At 45.5% G+C, this 19,397-nt stretch overlaps 1 protein-coding gene across 2 annotated transcripts in view; it reads left to right on the top strand.

Moving 5' to 3' along the window:
• The window catches only part of NET1 (neuroepithelial cell transforming 1), a 45,323-nt gene extending 40,567 nt beyond the window's left edge, over positions 1 to 4,756 (top strand). The window contains exons 9-12 of one of the 2 annotated variants that reach the window (XM_009245090.4): positions 535 to 792; positions 1,218 to 1,388; positions 2,385 to 2,571; positions 2,891 to 4,006. In XM_009245090.4, coding sequence (XP_009243365.3) covers positions 535 to 792; positions 1,218 to 1,388; positions 2,385 to 2,571; positions 2,891 to 3,297 — 1,023 coding nt within the window. In that variant the 3' untranslated portion in view covers positions 3,298 to 4,006. 2 annotated transcript variants of the gene reach the window in all.
• The last annotated feature ends 14,641 nt before the right edge of the window (positions 4,757 to 19,397 follow it).

Here is a 19,397-nt window from a genome sequence, read left to right on the forward strand (position 1 = left end):
AAAAAAAAAACAGCTTCATTAATGCTATAGGTTCATTTGTGTTACAAATACGTTCGTGCTTGGATGAATTCCCACATCATGTGTGATTATCCGCTGCATTCTGTCACGTATGTTTAAGTGCGTGCCAGATGCTGGGCACTGTTTGAGGAGGAGTCGCTGGGAGTCAGTGATGAAAGGCAGTCTCTGCCTTTATAGCCTAGTGAAGGAATAGCCAAGCACATCAACAGTCTCAGGGCTGGTGGCAAATGGAGGACACTCAAGTGTCCTGGGAGCACAGACTGCCAGTGTCTGAGGTTGGAGGGGGGTAGAAGTCATGAGTCTTCACTTGGATTTAGCCAAATTATGAAAATTTGAAGAGCATTTTGATGATTGCTAAAATGCTATTCAGCTTCCATTATTATCTGCCAGAAAATGTCCACAGCTTGTTAAAACTCTCAAGAATAGCTGTACATTTTGTGTTTCATGTTTGCAGGCTTGTTAATGCACTCGGTTATAACAGGAACACATCACACCTTTTCTTTTATTACTCTTCAGTTACCGCGCTTGAATGCCTACAGAGGCTACTGTAGTAACCAGCTGGCAGCCAAAGCTCTTCTTGATCAAAAGAAACAGGATCCAAGAGTCCAAGACTTCCTCCAGCGATGTCTCGAGTCTCCCTTCAGTCGAAAACTAGATCTTTGGAGTTTCCTAGATATCCCTCGAAGTCGCCTAGTCAAATACCCTTTACTGTTAAAAGAAATTCTTAAACACACTCCAAAAGAGCACCCTGATGTTCAGCTTCTGGAGGATGCTGTAAGTAGTCCCTTAAGTGATTGTTTTGTTTTTTAAGTTTATACATTAGGCTGCTTTAGAACATTATCTTCTGAAGATGCTGATTCACATCAGCATAGTGAATTGTTTTGTTGTTTTAAGTACCCAGTGCGTTAGTACGCTGTGCACCAAGCAATAAGGAGATGTATATGCTGGACTTCACACATTTTGTATCTTAAGGGACAGGATTCTCATCTGATGTCACCTTGTCACCTTTGAACAAATCACTCAATTTGGCTAGGACTGTTTCTTGATCTATAAAATGAACAGACTGGCAGAATTAACTGATTTCTAGAGTCCCTTCAAGCTTTAAAGTTCTTCCATTCCGTATGACATTTTTGCTCTGCAGGAAGCAGAATGAGTTAATAAACTGAAGCTGCTCTGTCAATTTTATTTATCACTTTCAGATATTGATAATACAGGGAGTCCTCTCTGATATCAACTTGAAGAAAGGTGAATCCGAGTGCCAGTATTACATCAACAAGCTGGAGTACCTGGATGAAAAGCAGAGGGACCCCAGAATCGAAGCTAGCAAAGTGCTGCTGTGCCATGGGGAGCTGCGGAGCAAGAGTGGACATGTAGGTGACTTTTGCTGCCGTGGCAGAGCAGCCTTCCCTCCTGCCTCTTTAACTTTTACACGTTTATTATGAAGCAGGCTTGTAAAGGTAAAGTCATGACATAGTAAAAGAAGGTTGCCAATTTTAATTTTATATTACCAGCTTCATAAAGCCAACATTTGGTTTCTGTGACTACAGAATAAAGAAGATGCCTTAAATGTCTCAGTGAAGAATCAGTAATACTTTATATTTTAGTTTCGAAGCATAAATCAACTTGTTTGGCCAGGGGTTCCTGTCTAAATACAGTATTAGTTCCATAATGTTTAATAAAAAAGCATCCTTCAAAAAAAACTTTTAAGAGTTTATCTTATGCTTATGAAAGTGGTTTTTTGCACTACATAATAAATTTCTGAAGCAGACTGAATGAATGCAAATTTATTTTTTAAATGCTAATTATAAAAGTACCTGCTAGAACTAAGTGCAGTCACAGAATGGTATTTTTGTTTCATCATGCATTTTCAAAAGCCCAATTTATAAGTTGGAGTTGTGTTTAAAAAAATTTGAAATCTGACATGTCTGATTTTTCCCTCATGAGGGGAAAATTTATAAAGATATAAATTTGTGTGGGACAAAATAGAACCATTAACATTTTACCAGCTTGCATTTTTAATCCCTTCTTCGTGTGAGAAAACTGTGGTATACAACACTAGTGTTTCAAGTCATGTTACTACTAATAGGTCTTTGTGATGCAGAGCATTCACTTAGCGGCTGCTTAATCTGATATTACGTACCAATAAGAAACGTTTTATTTATTCTGAGATTGGAAAAACTTTCCAAATAGAACATGCTTAGCCTTGAAATCACCATCTTTATGGATTACTGGATTTGTCACTTAGAGAGGTCTTCGAAAAATAAATCTGATGAAATTAATAATGTCAAGTTATTTTAGCAATATATTTCAGTCACTTAAAAACACAAGTTTCATATTTAGAAAGAATTTGTTTCCCATTTCTCCAGAAACTTTACATTTTCCTGTTTCAAGACATCTTGGTTCTGACTCGGCCCGTCACACGGAACGAACGGCACTCTTACCAGGTTTACCGGCAGCCAATCCCAGTCCAGGAGCTGGTCCTAGAAGACCTGCAGGATGGAGATGTGAGAATGGGAGGCTCCTTTCGAGGAGCTTTCAGCAACTCAGAGAAAGGTAAAATGTAGGCCTTAAATAATTTAAAGAAATAGAAGCTCAGAACTGAAGTGAATTTAGTTTTGCCTTTAAGAATTCTAGAGATGAAATGGCTCCATTGTCCTACACTTGTTACATCCATTGAGTTGCCCAGGCCTTCCCAGCTCGAACACCCGCAGGTGTATCTAAGAACTAATGCATAGGCTTAATGTATTCACATTGACATAAATAAATTGCCATAAATTGACAGTCATGTGAAGATTGTATGACCACTTTGTCTAGAATAAACCTTTTTGTAGCCTAATTTCTTCTTTTTTTTTTCCAAATTTTTTTTTTTCAGCTAAAAATATCTTTAGAATTGGCTTCCATGACCCCTCCCCGGGCCAGTCTCACACTCTGCAAGCCAATGACGTGTTCCATAAGCAGCAGTGGTTCAACTGTATTCGAGCGGCCATTGCGCCCTTCCAGTCGGCAGGCAGTCCGCCTGAGCTGCAGGGCCTGCCAGAGCTACACGAAGAGTGTGAGGGGAACCACCCCTCTGCGAGGAAACTCACAGCCCAGAGGAGGGCATCCACAGTTTCCAGTGTTACTCAGGTAGAAGTCGATGAAAACGCTTACAAATGTGGCTCTGGCATGCAGATGGCAGAGGACAGCAAGAGCTTAAAGACAAACCAGACACAGCCTGGCATCCGAAGAGCAAGGGACAAAGCCCGGTCTGGTGGCAAACGGAAAGAGACTTTGGTGTAGAGAAGGCTCTGTGTGTTAACTGGTGGAGAGACTGTTTATAAATGTGTACAGTTTTGTTTTCTCGTAAGAGGAGCATCATAGGGTTACTTTATACCAGTTGTAACATTTTCATTGTTTTTGGTTGTTCTTTTTTCTTTTTTTAATGGCAGCTAAAGATATACAGATTACTGTTAAATTGCAGTCCTTTTTTTTTTTTAAGATATTTTCTTGAATTATTTAGAACATGGTAAGCCTGGTATTTTTTAATCAAACAAAATATTTATGAAATGGGTTTTCTCTTAATTCTGGATTCATCATGGCTTTCTAATACCAATTGTAATATTTACAATATTCACCAAAACTTAGAATTTTGCAAATACTGGAATTCTGCCAGTGTTTCTTTGATAAGCCTTGCATGCAAAATTTGAAATTTTAACATTGGCACCCAAAACCTACATGGAATGTATGTCTGGAGTATTTCAAACTTTACCTTGAAACATGATTTCCTTGGAAAACAAACCATAAGCCTGAGGAGGTTTTTATCAACTGGAATGCTTTATATTAGTTTGTTTTTCACTGTACATTCCTCATTTTACATTCATTTAACCTGCCGATTATTTAATTTTTTTATTGTAAAGTAGTTTTTAGCATTTGCTTTTATTTTTTTACTTTGATGCCTTTTCAAATTGGCATGTCTTTATTTTTCTTCCTGATTAAAAATGTGTGTGTATGTGTGTGTGTGTGTATATATATATATATATATTTTTTTTTTTAATCACATTAATTTTACCAAGTGAAACCAAGCCATACTGTTTTTGAGCCAATTAAGAAAATTGCCATTTTTAAAGTGTAGCATTTCAGGGTAAAGACCCATGAAATGACTTGATGTATTCTAGACTACTGAAAGAAAACCACTTCAAAGATTTTGTTGAAAGTTTTAGTGTTGTCTGAAATGCAAGAGGGAAGGTGATTGGTAGTGAGATAAAAGAAAAAGAGAGGAAAAGAGAGTAGTTTTGTCTTCAAGTAAAATGTCTGGTTGTGCCAGACATTTCACAAGTGTGAAAGGAGATAGGAGAAGCTCAACTTGAGGGCGTGTAGTAAGTTGTAGAAGGCTCGAGGGGACGTGGACTTATTTGCCTTGGTTTGCAATACCTGCAAATAATGAGTTTGAAAAGAAATAATGAAATGTGTTAAAAATTTGACCATATTAGATAAATTTTGGTGGATTTATTCATAAGATGGAAAAAGACTGGTGAATCTTTCATTACAAAATGTTTCTGTTAAAATGGGATCATCTTCTTTGAAAGGGGGGAGGAGGAGTAAAAGCCCGATTATAATGGTGATCAGTTCAAGTCAGTGTTGACTATTCTGTGAAATATATTTGGCCAGTGGAAATGATAATCAGAAAAGACTGTAAATAGATCCATCCAAATGATTTCTCTGTACAAATGAATGATACTATTAAAAAAAAAAAAAAGCACACACATAATCACCCTGAAGGTTTCTTGCCTGGTGGCTATATTGGGGGCATTTGGCAAAATATGCTGGTGTGGCAAAGGAGGTAGTGGTAAGCCTCATAAAAGTTAGTAAAAATTGTAGTTCAACCTTTGAAATTCATTGATGAATCAGTGAAAGGTAGATAAGTCTTGTGTTAGGAAATCTTTTAAGAACATGGTGTAATCAGACACAGCAATTGTATTGAAAATAACTGAACACCTGTTACTTTCTGGATAGGATAGTAAGGGTCGTGGCAAAGGATCCTGATTAATTTCAGATTTTAATTTTAATATAAGTACCTCAGGTTCTTGTCTTTGGAAATTCACATTCATAAGTGTATATTACACCAATGATTGTGATCTGCAACACCAGAAAGCAAGATTTCTAATCATTTCCAGAGGTGTTGTATAGAATAGTTATTCCAGAGTTACCTTGATCAGCTTCTGAAGTTTAAGAAGCAAGTAGTAGTTCAAGTGTTGTTAATGGAATGATGTTTTATTTAAAACTGTATCTTCCTTTGGTTCCCTCAAGGGTAAAAATAAGACCCAGATTCTAAGTAAATATATTAAATGAATGTTCTTCAGAAATAGCACCTGTGTTTGAGAGCATTCAGTGATTTAGCACATTAGTTCTCAAACCTCTTTGGGTATCACCATCACTAGAGGTGCTTAAAAATAAAGTAACTGGGCCTCACCCCCTAACATACCCACTGCAACCCCATATACACCATGTTACTGCATCCAGATTGTGGGGCGTTGGAGTAGAGGGCTGATTGTTTCTGTTTGCAAGCATCCCTCCTAGCAATTCCGGTGCTGTGAATTCCTTGGATCAGCATTGAGTATTCACTCATCTATTATATATCAGCCCCCTTTGGGTAACTGATATATAATAAGTCAACATGTATCCACCATATTCCTAGTTTTTGCCTTAACCTGTTCCGAGTCAGAGCTGAAGAGAGTCTAAATTTCCCTGCCTTTTTACCTTTCTCCAGTGGGTGTGCTTACATATTTTCAGCGAAGAATAGTCTCTGCCCTGAAAATCTTCTTAAACTTCATGGTCCATCTCAGGATGTGTGTACGCACAGTGGTAAGGGAAACCAGGTCATCTTATTAGCCATCCGTGGATCACAGATAAATCACCCTGGGATCTATCAGGACACAACTGACTCATCAGATGTGTTCAGCGACTTTTGTGGTAGCTGGGTCTGCTTTGTATTTAATGCTTTTCTCAGTATGCAGACAGCATGATATTTGTTTCAAATATATATGGCTATAATGCTAGTAATTAATTTTACAAGCATCAGAAAATGCCTAGTTAAGGCCCTCATCTGTAAATATTGATGACAGAGGCAGAAAGACCTAAAGTGGCAATGTTACAGTTGGTCTTCATCATATTCCTCACTTGAAATTCCTGCCTGTCCCTAGAGCTGAAACTGGCTAAGAAGTATACACTTAGGAGTCCTGGGGGTTCAAAGTAGATGATATCTCAGCCTTCAAACAGGCTTTTTTTTTTTTTTTTTTTTTCTGAGACGGAGTTTTGCTTTTTGTTTCCCAGGCTGCAGTGCGATGGCGCAAACTCAGCTCACTGCAACCTCCGCCTCCTGGGTTCAACTGATGCTCCTGCCTCAGCCTCCCAAGTAGCTGAAATTACAGGCGCGTGCCACCACGCCTGGGTAATTTTGTATTTTCAGTAGAGACAGGGTTTCACCATGTTGGCCAGGCTGGTCTTGAACTCCTGACCTTAGGTGATAAGCCAACCTCTGCCTCCCAAAGTGCTGAGATTACAGGCATGAGCCATTGTGCCCGGCCCAAATGGGCTTTTTAAAATTGGCATGAGAGAACACTGATAAAAGAGTAATACCCCTTTGTCCATGGAATCTAACTCCGGTGGGAGGAATGTCCTCAAAAATAAATCTCCCTAGACCCAGAGAAGTTTTAATTTTTTCTGCACTCAGCAATCCCCAGGACCAACTGCAAGACCAAAGACTTCTCCCGGATGGACAGTTATTCGAGTCAAGTGGTACTTACACTTACAGCATGCATATTTGAGATTCTAATGAAAGCTCTGGACCCTCTCCCCAGGAAAATGTATGTACATCCACATCCACATGACTGGAACTTCAGGGATATTCCCCAGACCACCCTGCGGATGCCAAGTTGAGATCCTCTTGTCTGTCCTGACAGGACTCCAGGGAACCTGCTGGGGAACACGGATTCACTTTGTTCTTTTGGGTTCTCCGTGCACTGACATCACATTTGTTATATAAAGAAGAGTCAAAAACATCAATCTTTCACACTTCTCTCTGGTCTGCTAAGTCACACTTGTGACACATTCGACCGTGCTGAATATGTTTCTTCGGGATAATATAAAAGTATCAAGTATGCTTTTGTAAAGTACTTTCAGTTTGATACCACATAGCCTTAGCTTCAGAATACTTCTCTCTTCTAAGACCTGTTCAATCAAGAAATATGCCTGTTTTCTTAGAAGATGGGCTGCTTGTGAGACGGATGAATGCAGACTTGAGTGAAAGCAGGTGCCCTTCCTAAACCTGGAATGACACGGTCCTGTACAGAGATGCACAGGTGTCTCATGACAAGTGGGGCATTAATTTAAAAGTGCTTGAGATGATTAGAGCTCATTAGGATAATAACTACCATGGATTGAAACATCAGACACATTTAAGCCCATAGCTACATAATGATTCTTTACAAAATAAAAATTTTGATTTCCTTTGGAGTATCTCAGGGAACCAATGTAGGGCTTTGAAAACTGTAAATAAAGGAAAAGAATCAGGCATTTATCCTACCATTTCATCTACAGACTATCAGAGCAACCAAACAGCTAACAAAGGGGAGATTCTCTGCGGAGCAGTAGCGCAGCTAATAAATGGTAGAGTATCACCATCTCATAGCCCTGATGCATTGAAGGATCATCAAGGGCACAGAACACACAAGCCACTATCTCCCGAGGGACCTGCATCCCAGCTAAGTCCTGCCAAGGTCACACGTGAATCTGATCTCCAGGAAACTAAGACAAGTAGAATTTCTTCAATGAAATAGAAACTGGAAAAAGGAGAGATGGAGGGGAATCTGTGTCTTAAGAGACAATTGCAATGCATGGCCCTCATTTAGAGCTAAATCAAACTTTTTAAATAAGAAAATATCCAGCACTGAGTGTATGTTTAAAGTCAAGTAGTTACTGTTAGATTTTTGTGTTTAACAATAGCACTTTGATTAGAGTCATAGAAGCATTTACTGAAATGTTTATGGGTAAAATTGAATGACAATTGGGATTTTCTTTGAAATTACGAGGCAGGAGAATGGTTGGGACAAAAATGAAACAAGATTGGCCATAAGTTGGGACTCACTGAAGCTGGATCAGACACACAGGGAATTTATCATACTCTTTACACACATGTGTGTGTATATTGGAGATTCTTTACAAAAAAGCAGAAGTTAAAAAGAAAGTGTGGTGGCACACACCTGTAGCCCCAGCTACCCAGGAGACTTGAGATGGGAGGATCGCTTGAGCCCAGGAGTTTGAGGCTGCAGTGAGCCATGACCCTGCCTGTGACTAGCACTACACTAAGCCTGGGTGACATGCGAAGAAACCACTGCTTTAAAAAACGAAAAGGAAGAACAGAACTTGTGGAATTCCAGGTATCTATAATGCTTCCAGCTCCTCAGCCTCTTAACTTCCCCCAAACCCTCAGCCTCTGCTTTTCAAAATACTGCATTTGCTGTCTACTATCTCACAGAAACTCAGACCTTTTGCCTGAATTTCACACTTGCTGTTCTCTCCATTACAACTTGGCAGTCATATTAGGCTAATCTGGATTCTGGCTTCATTAATACAGCCCCTTTTCTCCCTCTCCTCTCCTCCTTGTATCTCTCTACCATGATTTGTTTCCTTTGCCAACACCTTTTTCTCTGCCACACAAACGTGGCTGCCACACTCCGTGTGAGCTGAGGCAATGAGAAGACACTGAGGAAGCTCCTCGGCCCCCCAGGAAGCAATCCACCCAGCCTGGCCCTGAGAATGTCACCAACGGCCAGTGCACTAGCTGCATTACTGTCTTCTAAGAAAGGAGATAGCGTTACAATACCTGGAAATGTTTGCTGTTGAGTAGACCAGAAAGTAAGGCAAAATTAGCTAGATTCATAGGAATCTGATAATCTCCCATAGAATCGAGATTCTTCAACAGCTGCTGCTGGGGGCGGGTGGATAGCCTTTTGTTTTCCTCTTTCACTGGGCAGGACAAGCAGGGACAGATGTATCAAGTTAGACCTGGAAACCCACATGGATCACTTAGTCTGATCCCCTTTGCCAGCTGAGGAACCTGAAATCTACAAACATCAAGTGAATTGCCCAAGATCAGGCAGCCAGCCTGTGGCAAAGCTGAAATTAAATGCATCTGAGTGCCCCTGTATTTGTTCTTCTTCCTCCCCTCCTTCACCTTGTCCCACCAGGCACCGGCTTTTCCTCTCCTGTCCAGCCTGCCCTCCCTCCAGCCTGAGATGTGGCCCCCCTGCCCCATTCTACCCTACCCCAAACTCCCAGGCCATGCTCTAAATGCTCGGCTCAGCGGCCCCCTCCCAGGGCAAAGCAGCTCTTCACCATGCATGCTCCCCACCTCTGATTCTCCCCCAAGTACCAGTATCCAGGGTCGGCCTCCTAAACCTGCACCTCCTTCCCCCTCCATCATCAGCTCACACGACTGCACTCCTGCCCAGACGACCCTGCTCCCTTTGCACGCTGACTCCCCAGCTTCCTCTAGGCCACCCCCACCCCCACCTTCCTCTAAGCCACCCTCAACCCCAGCTCCCATCTCCAGCAGCCAGCAGCTTCCAGGGGTAATTCATCAGATTCAACCTCAGCAGCACCTGGAACACCTTCTCCTCCACTCTCGGGTGCCAGCACACTCTCCTCATCTCCTACCGCCCTTGCCTCTTCTCCCTTTGGACTTCTGTTCTTCCAGACCTCTAAATGTTGGACAGCCATGGCTCAGTTCCCAGACATCTTGTTTTATCTACTGGGGAGTTTGATCCATCCCATGGCTTGAACGTAACCAATACCTGACAACTTCCAAATTTACATCTCCAGTTCTGACCACCCCTCTGAGCTCCTGACTTGCTACCCAGATCCTACTTGACATGTCCTCTTCAAGTCTAATGTGCTTCATGCTTAACAGGACCTGAGAGGACTCTAGCTTTTCCATCCTGAATCCTCTTCACCCCCAGTCTTCCACATCTTAGTAAGTGGCACCACTCCACCCATTCTTGATTCCTCTACTTCACTCATGCTCCCTGACCACTCCATCCATAGGCTGTGTCACCTCTGTGACGCATTCAGAACTCTACCGCTTCCCACTGCCTTCATTGTTCCGAACAGTATTAGCTGCAGAAAGCTCTTGCCTGAAGAACAGCATTAGCCTTTAACTGGTCCCCAAACTCTCACCATTCTTCAATCCATCCTCCATATAGCAGCCAAATGATCTTTCTAAAGCAAAAATTAGATAATGATAAAATATCAATTTAGTAAAATATTAGAGCTTTAAACATATTTCTTCTGATGCTAAAATTATATATTTTTGTCATGGAAAATTAGGAAAATTCAGGAAAGTATAAAAAAGAAGTTACCTCGAGAATGAGAACACAAGCCACGGATTATGAGAAAATATTTGCAAAAGACACACCTGATGAAGGGCAGTTATCCACAATATGCAAAGAACTCTTAAAACTCAACAATAAGAAAATGACAATTAAAAAACGAACAAAAGACCTGAACAGACATCTCACCGAAGAAGATATACAGGCTTGGTGCAATGGGTCACGCCTGTAATCCCAATACTTTGGGAGGTCAAGGCAGTGGATCACTTGAGGCCAGGAGTTTGAGACCAGCCTGGCCAACATGGTGAAACCCCTTCTTTGCTAAAAATACAAAAATTAGCCAGGCATGGTGGCACAGACCTCTAATCCCAGCTACTCAGAAGGCTGAGGCACAGGTTGCAGTGAGCTGAGATTGCACTACTGCATTCTAGCCTAGGTGACAAAGTGAAACTCTGTCTCAAAACAAACCAAAAAAAAAAAAAGAAGAAGAACATATACGAATGGCAAATAGGCAAATGAAAAGATGTTCTACATCATATGTCATTAGGGAATTGCAAATTAAAACGACAATGAGATAGCACTACATACCAATTAGAATGTCAAGTTCCAAAACACTGACAACATCAAGTGCTGGCAAGGATGTGGAGCAACAGGAACACTCATTCACTGCTGGTAGGAATGCAAAATGGAAGCCAGTTTGGCAGCTTCTTTAAAAAACTAAACATGCTCTTACCCTACAATCCAGCAATCTTGCTCCTTGGTATTTGCCCAAATGAGTTGAAAACCTATATCCACACAGAAACCTGCACACAGATGTTTACAGCAGCTTTATTCATAATTGCCATAACTTGGAAGGAACCAAGATGTTCTTCAGCAGGTGCTCTGTATGGTCTGAATGTGTCCATGAAAATGTCTATGTTGGAACTTAATGGTCAATGTGTTAGTAGTAAGAAGTGGGGCCTTTAGGAGGTGATTAAGTGATGAGGCCAGAGCCCTCACAGGTGGGATTAGAGCCCTTATAAAAAGGCTGGAGAGAGTGAGAAGGTTCTTTCCTTTCCATTTCTTCTGCCATGTGAGGACAAAGTGTCCACCTCCCCCAGAGGATGCAGCAACAAGGCACCATCTTGGAAAACAAGACAGCAGCCCTCCCCAGACATCAAATCTGCCAACAACTTCATTTTGGACTTTCCTGCCTCCAGAACAATGATACATAAATTTTTTTTCTTTATAAATTACCCAGTCTCCAATATTTCGTTATAGCAGCACAAACAGACTAAGACAGTAGTGAATGGATGAACAAACTGTGGAACATGCAGACAATGGAATACGATTCAGCACTGAAAAGAAATGGGCTATCAAGCTGTGCAAAAACAGAGAACACTCAATGCATATGACTAAGCAAAAGAAGCCCATCTGAAAAGCTTACTTCCTATAAGACTCCAACTATGGGACATTCTGATAAAGGCAAAACTATGGAGACAGTGCAAAGCTCAGTAGTCGCCAGGGGTTGGGGGAAGAAAGGGATGAGTAGGCAGAGCACAGAGGATTTTTAGGGCAGTGAAACAATTCAGTACGATCAGTATGATGCTATCATGGTGGATCTATGTCATTAGACATTTGTCCAAACCCACATGATGTACAACACCAAGAACGAGCCTTCAGGTGAACTGTGGACTCTGGGTGACAATCACGTGTCCATATAGGTTCACCGATTGTAACAAACACACCATCTGGTGGGGATGCTGATGGCGGAGGAGGCTTGAGAACTCTGTACTTAGCGCTCAATTTAACTATGAACATAAAACTTCTTTAAAACATAAAGTCGATTAAAAAGTATCCAGACCCAGAAAAATAGATGGCATTAGTACACTTCCTTCAAGTCATACCTATGGAGATCAAAACTGGAATGATACCATGCAAATTCTACAAACGCTGAATTTAAATGCTTAGCAAAGCAGCCCAGGCTGTTTTCATCTGGAGGTCTGGGCTGCAACCTCTGACTCTCAGACAATAACTACTTAGGAAAATTCTACATCCAGAGGCCCAGGAGCCTCAGGGCCCAACCCCAGGCCACCCTAGCCTGTGCAGGTGAACCTTTCACTGGGGTGGGCGGGGAGCGGGGTTGCAAAAGAACCAGGTAAAAGGCAAGGACTGGTGTCTTCCTAAATCACAGCCTTCAGCAGCAGCACCCTGATCTGGGCGATGAGGGAACTTACAGCCTCGCCATCCTTCCCCCAGGCAAGTCTGTGGGTGTCCCTGGGCTCTGCTCCAGGTAACCTGGAGTCAACCAACCTGGGGACAGATTCCCCTTGTCTTTTTATCTCCTCTTCTCAGCCTCAAGGCAAAGAGGAAGCAGGCCGCCTGCTGCAGTCAGAAACACAGCCCTCTCCTCTCTCCGTCCACTATGAAGTCGCCCAGAGCTGCAGCCCCAGACTCCTCCCCAGCAGGGCTGAGCGATGAGATCAGGAGAGCCGGGCTGCAGCCTTTGGCTGGTGCATTTCTCTCTCCCCTGCAGGCCCCACTCTCCACAGTTCAAACCACAGCTGTTCATTGAATGTGACTTGAGAAGTTGGCGCCAGGCCTCCCTCCACGCCTGGAAACTGCTGCAGGGCTGGAGAAACGTCTGCTGTCTGACATCACTTACCTTTGCCAACTACAATCACAGGCCTCGCTGTCCCCACCCCTTAAGCAGACTCTTAGGCAGGTTCTCTTTGTCTTGGGCGATTTCCAGGTGTGAGCTCAGCCCTCTGCTCCCTACCCAAGGTGGGGGAAGGGAAGGAAAGAAGCCAGGAGGGACTGTCAAGGGGAGAGGGGGAGGCCGGGAGGGCCAGGGCCTCCCAGGGCAACTCTGATAAAGGGGAACAAGACATCAATGGGGCTGACATAGGCTGCAGGCCTCTCCTGTTTTCTATCACATTGCAAAACCTCATGCGTGCCTCTCTGTGCACCAGGCAGGAGGGATAGGATTAGCAGAATGTCTCTGCCCACTAGGAATATATAATCCAAGACAGGCAGCTCTGAAACAGACAGACCACAGGGAGAGGCCTCGGCAGCTCACACACCATGCGTACAAATGAATAGATGGTGTGTTATTTTCCATCCATCAAATGCGCATAGATGTGCATTTTATGGGGTGGCAGATGGAGCTGAAAGCTCAAAGCAGCCTTTAAACTTTCCAGCCCCGGCAGGCCCGTGAGTCCCTCAGGTTTTTTGCAGCCTCCACTGATCCCTGTGGGTAATACACTCTTCCAAAACAAAGGAAAATGACACATGGGCCTATAAATACAGATGCATGCACACCCTAGCTGAGAGCAAGTGGGGAGGGGGCCCGAAAGCCACGAAGCTATGTTCGCCTGCAGCGAAGGAGCATGAGACAATCTTTTCCATGATGGAAACTATTTCTTTCATTCTGGCTGGCCCAACATTATACCTAGGTCCTCCAGGGCTGAGTCTCTCCAGAACTTTCTAATGAGCTTCTTGGTTGCAGTAACAAACAAGTTAACCATTGACTTAACAGGAGTTTTACAAAGCAGGAGAAATTTTTTGTTGTTTTGGAAGGTTCTGGAATCTGGGCATACTGGAGAAATGACACCCTAACTCCGGCAGTGCCCAGCACCTTGAGTCTTCTGACCAGCCAGGCCGGCTCTGCCTTTGCTCACTGTGGTCCCCCTGCCTGGAGGGCTGTGCCTCCCCCTCCCCAACGCCCTCTGCCAGGATCCCCTGTACCCCTCCACATGCAGCTGAGCCTTCCGTTTCCCAGGCAGCCTTCGCTGAGTCCCTGGGGAAGCCCATTCTTTACTTGCTGGGCCCCACCCCATGCTCCAGTCTTAGGTTCCTGTCCCCAACATCGAACACTTCCCAGGTTGGGTGTTGCCCTCTCTACAAGTCTCCAAGTCTATTGGTCTGTGTGTCCCCCTAAACTACCACTTTGTGTGACACAGAATGTGTTCAAACTTGTTTGCTGAGTGAACTGTAAAGACTGACTGATTTCAGCTCTGCATGAGCCAGAGTCCATGGCTCAGTGAACAAGCTGCTCAGGGACTCAGAGCCTCTCAGACCCAGCATTCCAGGAGCCAGCCTTCCAGGAGGCCTCAGAGGACCTCACCTCCCAGGATTCACACCCTTCCCACAAGGTGTCGGGGCCAGTACCTTAGAGCAAGGCCAACAGAGTAAGACAAAAGTGATAGAATGTGACTTCAGAGGTACACCATAAGAGACACTTCTGCCCCTGCTTACCCTGTCCAGGACCTCCAGCTCTGGAGAAAGCCAGTATTCATAAGGACACTTGAGCTCCCCTGCAGAGAGGTCCAAGACAGGAGAAACTGAGGCCTCCTGCAGACAGCCAGCACCCACTGCCTGCTGCAGGAGGGAGCCCCGGTCGAGCCTTCAGATGATGCAGCCCCACCTGCTGCTCTCTGGCTACAGCCTCATGGGAGATGCTGAGACAGCCATCCAGCTGAGCAGCCCCCAGAGAAATGCAGGGAATGCCTGTTTATTGTGCTTTGAAGCCTCGATTTTCATGTAGTCTGTTGTGCAGCAATGGGTAAGGACTCCAAGTCCTGAAAGTTGGCTGGGTTGTCACCATGGTGTGCACCACTGGGAAAGCCAGGCCAGAAGGAGCTCATCAGAGCTCTCGAATTTGGCCCAAACCAGAGAGAATAAAGAAGCAGCAAATCTCAAGAAGAGGCACCAAGACCTCATCCCCTGAGGCCCAAAACAGAGGAGCAGGCCAAGCAGGCCACATAAACACTCATCAGGCATTGCTTGCAGTCTGAGGCCTGAGGCCGGCTGCCCTCTGTCCCTGGATCCCACGTCCCAGGGGACACCAGCAAATAAGCTGACCTTGAACGTCCCCGTCTTACTCAACCTTGCTTCATTTCATGGCAGGGGAAACAGACCCAGGAGGGAATCAATGCATCTCTAGCAACAGCTCCTGGGTGGCTGCGGACGTGGGGACAAGCACAGTTCCTCCCTCCAGCTCAGTGTTGGTCACACTGCCACCCTAGCCATACAATGAACAGTGTGGGGCTCAGTAGCTTTTACTCCTTTCTCCTTCCACTCCCTCCCTCCTCCTTCCTCTGTCTCTTCTTCCTTCCCCCTCATCTCTCTCACACCAGAATGCTTCTGATCATCCTAATCCCCATGCATAACAACAGTATAGGCTTTGTCAGATGCATGAGCATCATGGTTCAATAGAAACACAGTGAGAGCCACCACTGATGCACACCCACTGTCTCACCCAGCCCTGCTCCTGCTGTCTGCAAGGTGCAGGAAAAGAATCGTAAGTAGAGGCCAGCAGCCCACAGTCCATCCCTTCCTCCCAGCCCGGCTCTGTCCTGCATGGAGAGGCCTCGCACATGCCCTGCCCTCAACCCCATGTCTGCCCATGTACCCTACACCCCACACAGCTAGTCCCACAGTCAGAAGCAAACCCAGGAAGGGAATTCCAGCTCCCCTCAACCCCCGCCAGAAACACATTCTAAAAGTGGGGTGGATGCTCTGGCTGGCATGACTTCGTGCCCCAGCAGGCCCTGGCCTCAGGAGATGTGGGAGGGCTGGAGAGGCTCCTGCAGCCTTCACAGTGAGGACCACCAGGAGCAGAGGCCCAACGTCCAGGTCTCAGGAGAGGACTTTTCCAGGCACTTTAAACACAACCCACTATTTTATTTAATCCTCATGATGACTGAAGGTTTGAGGCTTCAGGGATGTGCTCAAGGTTGCCCGGTGGGCGGCAGAGCCAGGGGGGGCACACAGCTCCACCTGGTCCCACAGGCAGTCCAGATGCTGAGCCTTCCAGGTGCTGAGACCAATGGAGTGGGACAGGCGGCCCGGCCCATGCCCACAAGGGAGGAGAGGAGGAGAAGAAAGAGGCTTAGGGTGGAGTCACTGCCAGGCCCTACCATGCCATTCAAGCCTAGAGTCCCAGGACGGATCAGGACAGAGCGGCCAGAGACAGGGCTCTCAGCCAGGAAAGCAGGCAGCCAGGATACTGGGGGGATAGCCCAGGCCTAGCGCCCCTGGCCCATCCTGCTACCAATCACTCTGCTTCAGATCCCAGTTCAGCATGCGTGGGCAACCACTGGGCCGGGGGCAGACAGGTAGGGTCCCCCTCATGGAGGCCCTCCTGGGCTTTCTCCTGCCACTGATCTGCAAGGCCCCAGATCGCCAGCCTCCAGCGAGAAACTCCTCCGTGGTTTAGCCGTGTGTTTGCTCTAGAAGGGAGAAGCAAGCTCCCTGGAGGTGACAGAGCAGCAGCATCTCTGGCCCTTCTAGGGCCCTGCTTGGTGCTGCCTTACTTGGAAGGCCCAGAGTTGCGTCAGTGGCTGCAGTGACAAAGCCCAAGAGGACAGTCCAGGAAACTAGCACCCCCATCTGCAGGGTCCACAACGACAGCCACCGCCTGCCAGAACACCCTCCTCTGCCTGTGCCTAACGCGGCTGGGAGCCAGGGCATGTGTTAGTGGACAGTGGTGAGTGGGTCCCACCAAGCCTGTGCCAGGGAGGACCCATGAGTGTTTGGTGCAAACGTTGGCAGCACGGTGGCTGGAAGGAGCCTGTGATCATCACACATTTTTCCCAGTTTTAATTCCATGCATTCCCCATGATGCTGCATTGCTTCCATTTACTAACTTTATTTTCATTAATATAAGTTGTCAGGCCTCTGAGCCGAAGCTAAGCCATCATATCCCCTGTGACCTGCACATACACATCCAGATGGCCGGTTCCTGCCTTAACTGATATTCCACCACAAAAGAAGTGAAAATGGCCTGTTCCTGCCTTAACTGATGACATTGTCTTGTGAAATTCCTTCTCCTGGCTCATCCTGGCTCAAAAGCTCCCCCACTGAGCACCTTGTGACCCCCACTCTGCCCGCCAGAGAACAGCCCCCCTTTGACTGTAATTTTCCTTTAACCACCCAAATCCTATAAAACGGCCCCACCTCGTCTCCCTTTGCTGACTCTCTTTTCAGACTCAGCCCGCCTGCACCCAGGTGAAATAAACAGCCTTGTTGCTCACACAAAGCCTGTTTGGTGGTCTCTTTACATGAACATGCATGAAATTCGGTGCCGTGACTCGGATCGGGGGACCTCCCTTGGGAGATCAATCCCCTGTCCTCCTGCTCTTTGCTCCATGAGAAAGATCCACCTACAACCCCAGGTCCTCAGACCGACCAGCCCAAGAAACATCTCACCAATTTCAAATCAGTAAGCGGCCTCTTTTTACTCTCTTCTCCAACCTCCCTCACTATCCCCCAACCTCTTTCTCTTTTCAGTCTTGGCACCACACTTCAATCTCTTCCTTGGTAGAGACAAAGGAGACATGTTTTATCCGTGGACCCAAAACTCCGGCGCTGGTCACGGACCGGGAAGGCAGCCTTCCCTTGGTGTTTAATCATTGCAGTGATGCCTCTCTGATAATTCACCCACGTTTCAGAGGTGTCTGACCACACGGGGATGCCTGCCTTGGTCCTTCACCCTTAGCGGCAAGTCCCACTTTTCCGGGGGAGGGGCAAGAACCCCAACTCCTTCTCTTTGTGTCTCTACCCCTTCTCCACTTTTCTGGGGCAGGGACAAGAACCCCTCAACCCCTTCTCCTTCACCCTTAGTGGCAAGTCCCACTTTTCTAGGGGGCAAGAACCCCCAATCCCTTATTTCTGTGCCCCAACCTCTTATCTCTGCATCCCGATCCCTTATTTCTGTGCCCTGACCCCCTATCTTTGTGCCCCAACCCCTTATTTCTGTGCTCCAACCTCTTATCTCTGTGCCCCAACCACTTATTTCCATGCCCTGACCCCTTTCCTGCTTTTCTAGAGGGTAAGAACCCCCAAACCCCTTCCCTCCGTGTCTCTACTCTCCCTTTTCTTTAAATTTGCCTCCTTCACTATAGGCAACCTTCCACCCTCCATTCCTCCTCCTTCTCCCTTAGCCTGTGTTCTTAAGAACTTAAAACCTCTTCAACTCTCGCCTGACCTAAAATCTAAGTGTCTTATTTTCTTCTGCAACACCACTTAGGCCCAATACAAACTTGACAATGGCTCTAAATAGCCAGAAAACGGCACTTTCATTTTTTCCATCCTACAAAATCTAAATAATTCTTGTCCTAAAATGGGCAAATGGTCTGAGGTGCCTGACGTCCAGGCATTCTTTTACACATTGGTCCCTCCCTAGTCTCTGTTCCCAGTGCAACTCATCGCAAATCTTCCTTCTTTCAGTCCCAACCCCAAGCATCGCTGAGTCTTTCTAATCTTCCTTTTCTATAGACCCATCTGACCTCTCTCCTGCTAGCCAGGCCAAACTAGGTCCCAATTCTTCCTCAGCCTCTGCTCCTCCACCCTATAATCCTTTTATCACCTCCCCTCCTCACACCTGGTCCGGCTTACAGTTTCTTTCCGTGACTAGCCCTCCCCCACCTGCCCAGCAATTTCCTCTTAAAAAGGTGGCTGGAGCTAAAGGCATAGTCAAGGTTAATGCTCCTTTTTCTTTATCCCACCTCTCCCAAATCAGTTAGTGTTTAGGCTCTTTTTCATTAAATATAAAAAGCCCAGCCCAGTTCATGGCCCCTTTAGCAGCAATCCTGAGACACTTTATAGCTCTAGACCCTAAAAGGTCAAAAGGCCATCTTATTCTCAATACACATTTTATTACCCAATCTGCTCCCGACATTAAATAAAGCTCCAAAAATTAAATTCCGGCCCTCAAGCCCCACAACAGGACTTAATTAACCTCGCCTTCAAGGTGTACAATAATAGAGTAGAGGCAGTCAAGTAGCAACATATTTCTGAGTTGCAATTCCTTACCTCCACTGTGAGACAAACCCCAGCCACATCTCCAGCACACAAGAACTTCCAAACGCCTAAACAGCAGTGGCTAGGTATTCCTCCAGGCCCACCTCCCCCAGGAGCTTGCTACAAGTGCCAGAAATCTGGCCACCAGGCCAAGGAATGCCCGCAGCCTGGGATTCCTCCTAAGCCACGTCCCATCTGTGCAGGAGCCCACTGAAAATCAGACTGTTCAAC

The sequence above is a fragment of the Pongo abelii genome, chromosome 8 (assembly GCF_028885655.2).
Source record: "Pongo abelii isolate AG06213 chromosome 8, NHGRI_mPonAbe1-v2.0_pri, whole genome shotgun sequence".
NCBI classification, from domain to species: Eukaryota; Metazoa; Chordata; class Mammalia; order Primates; family Hominidae; genus Pongo; species Pongo abelii.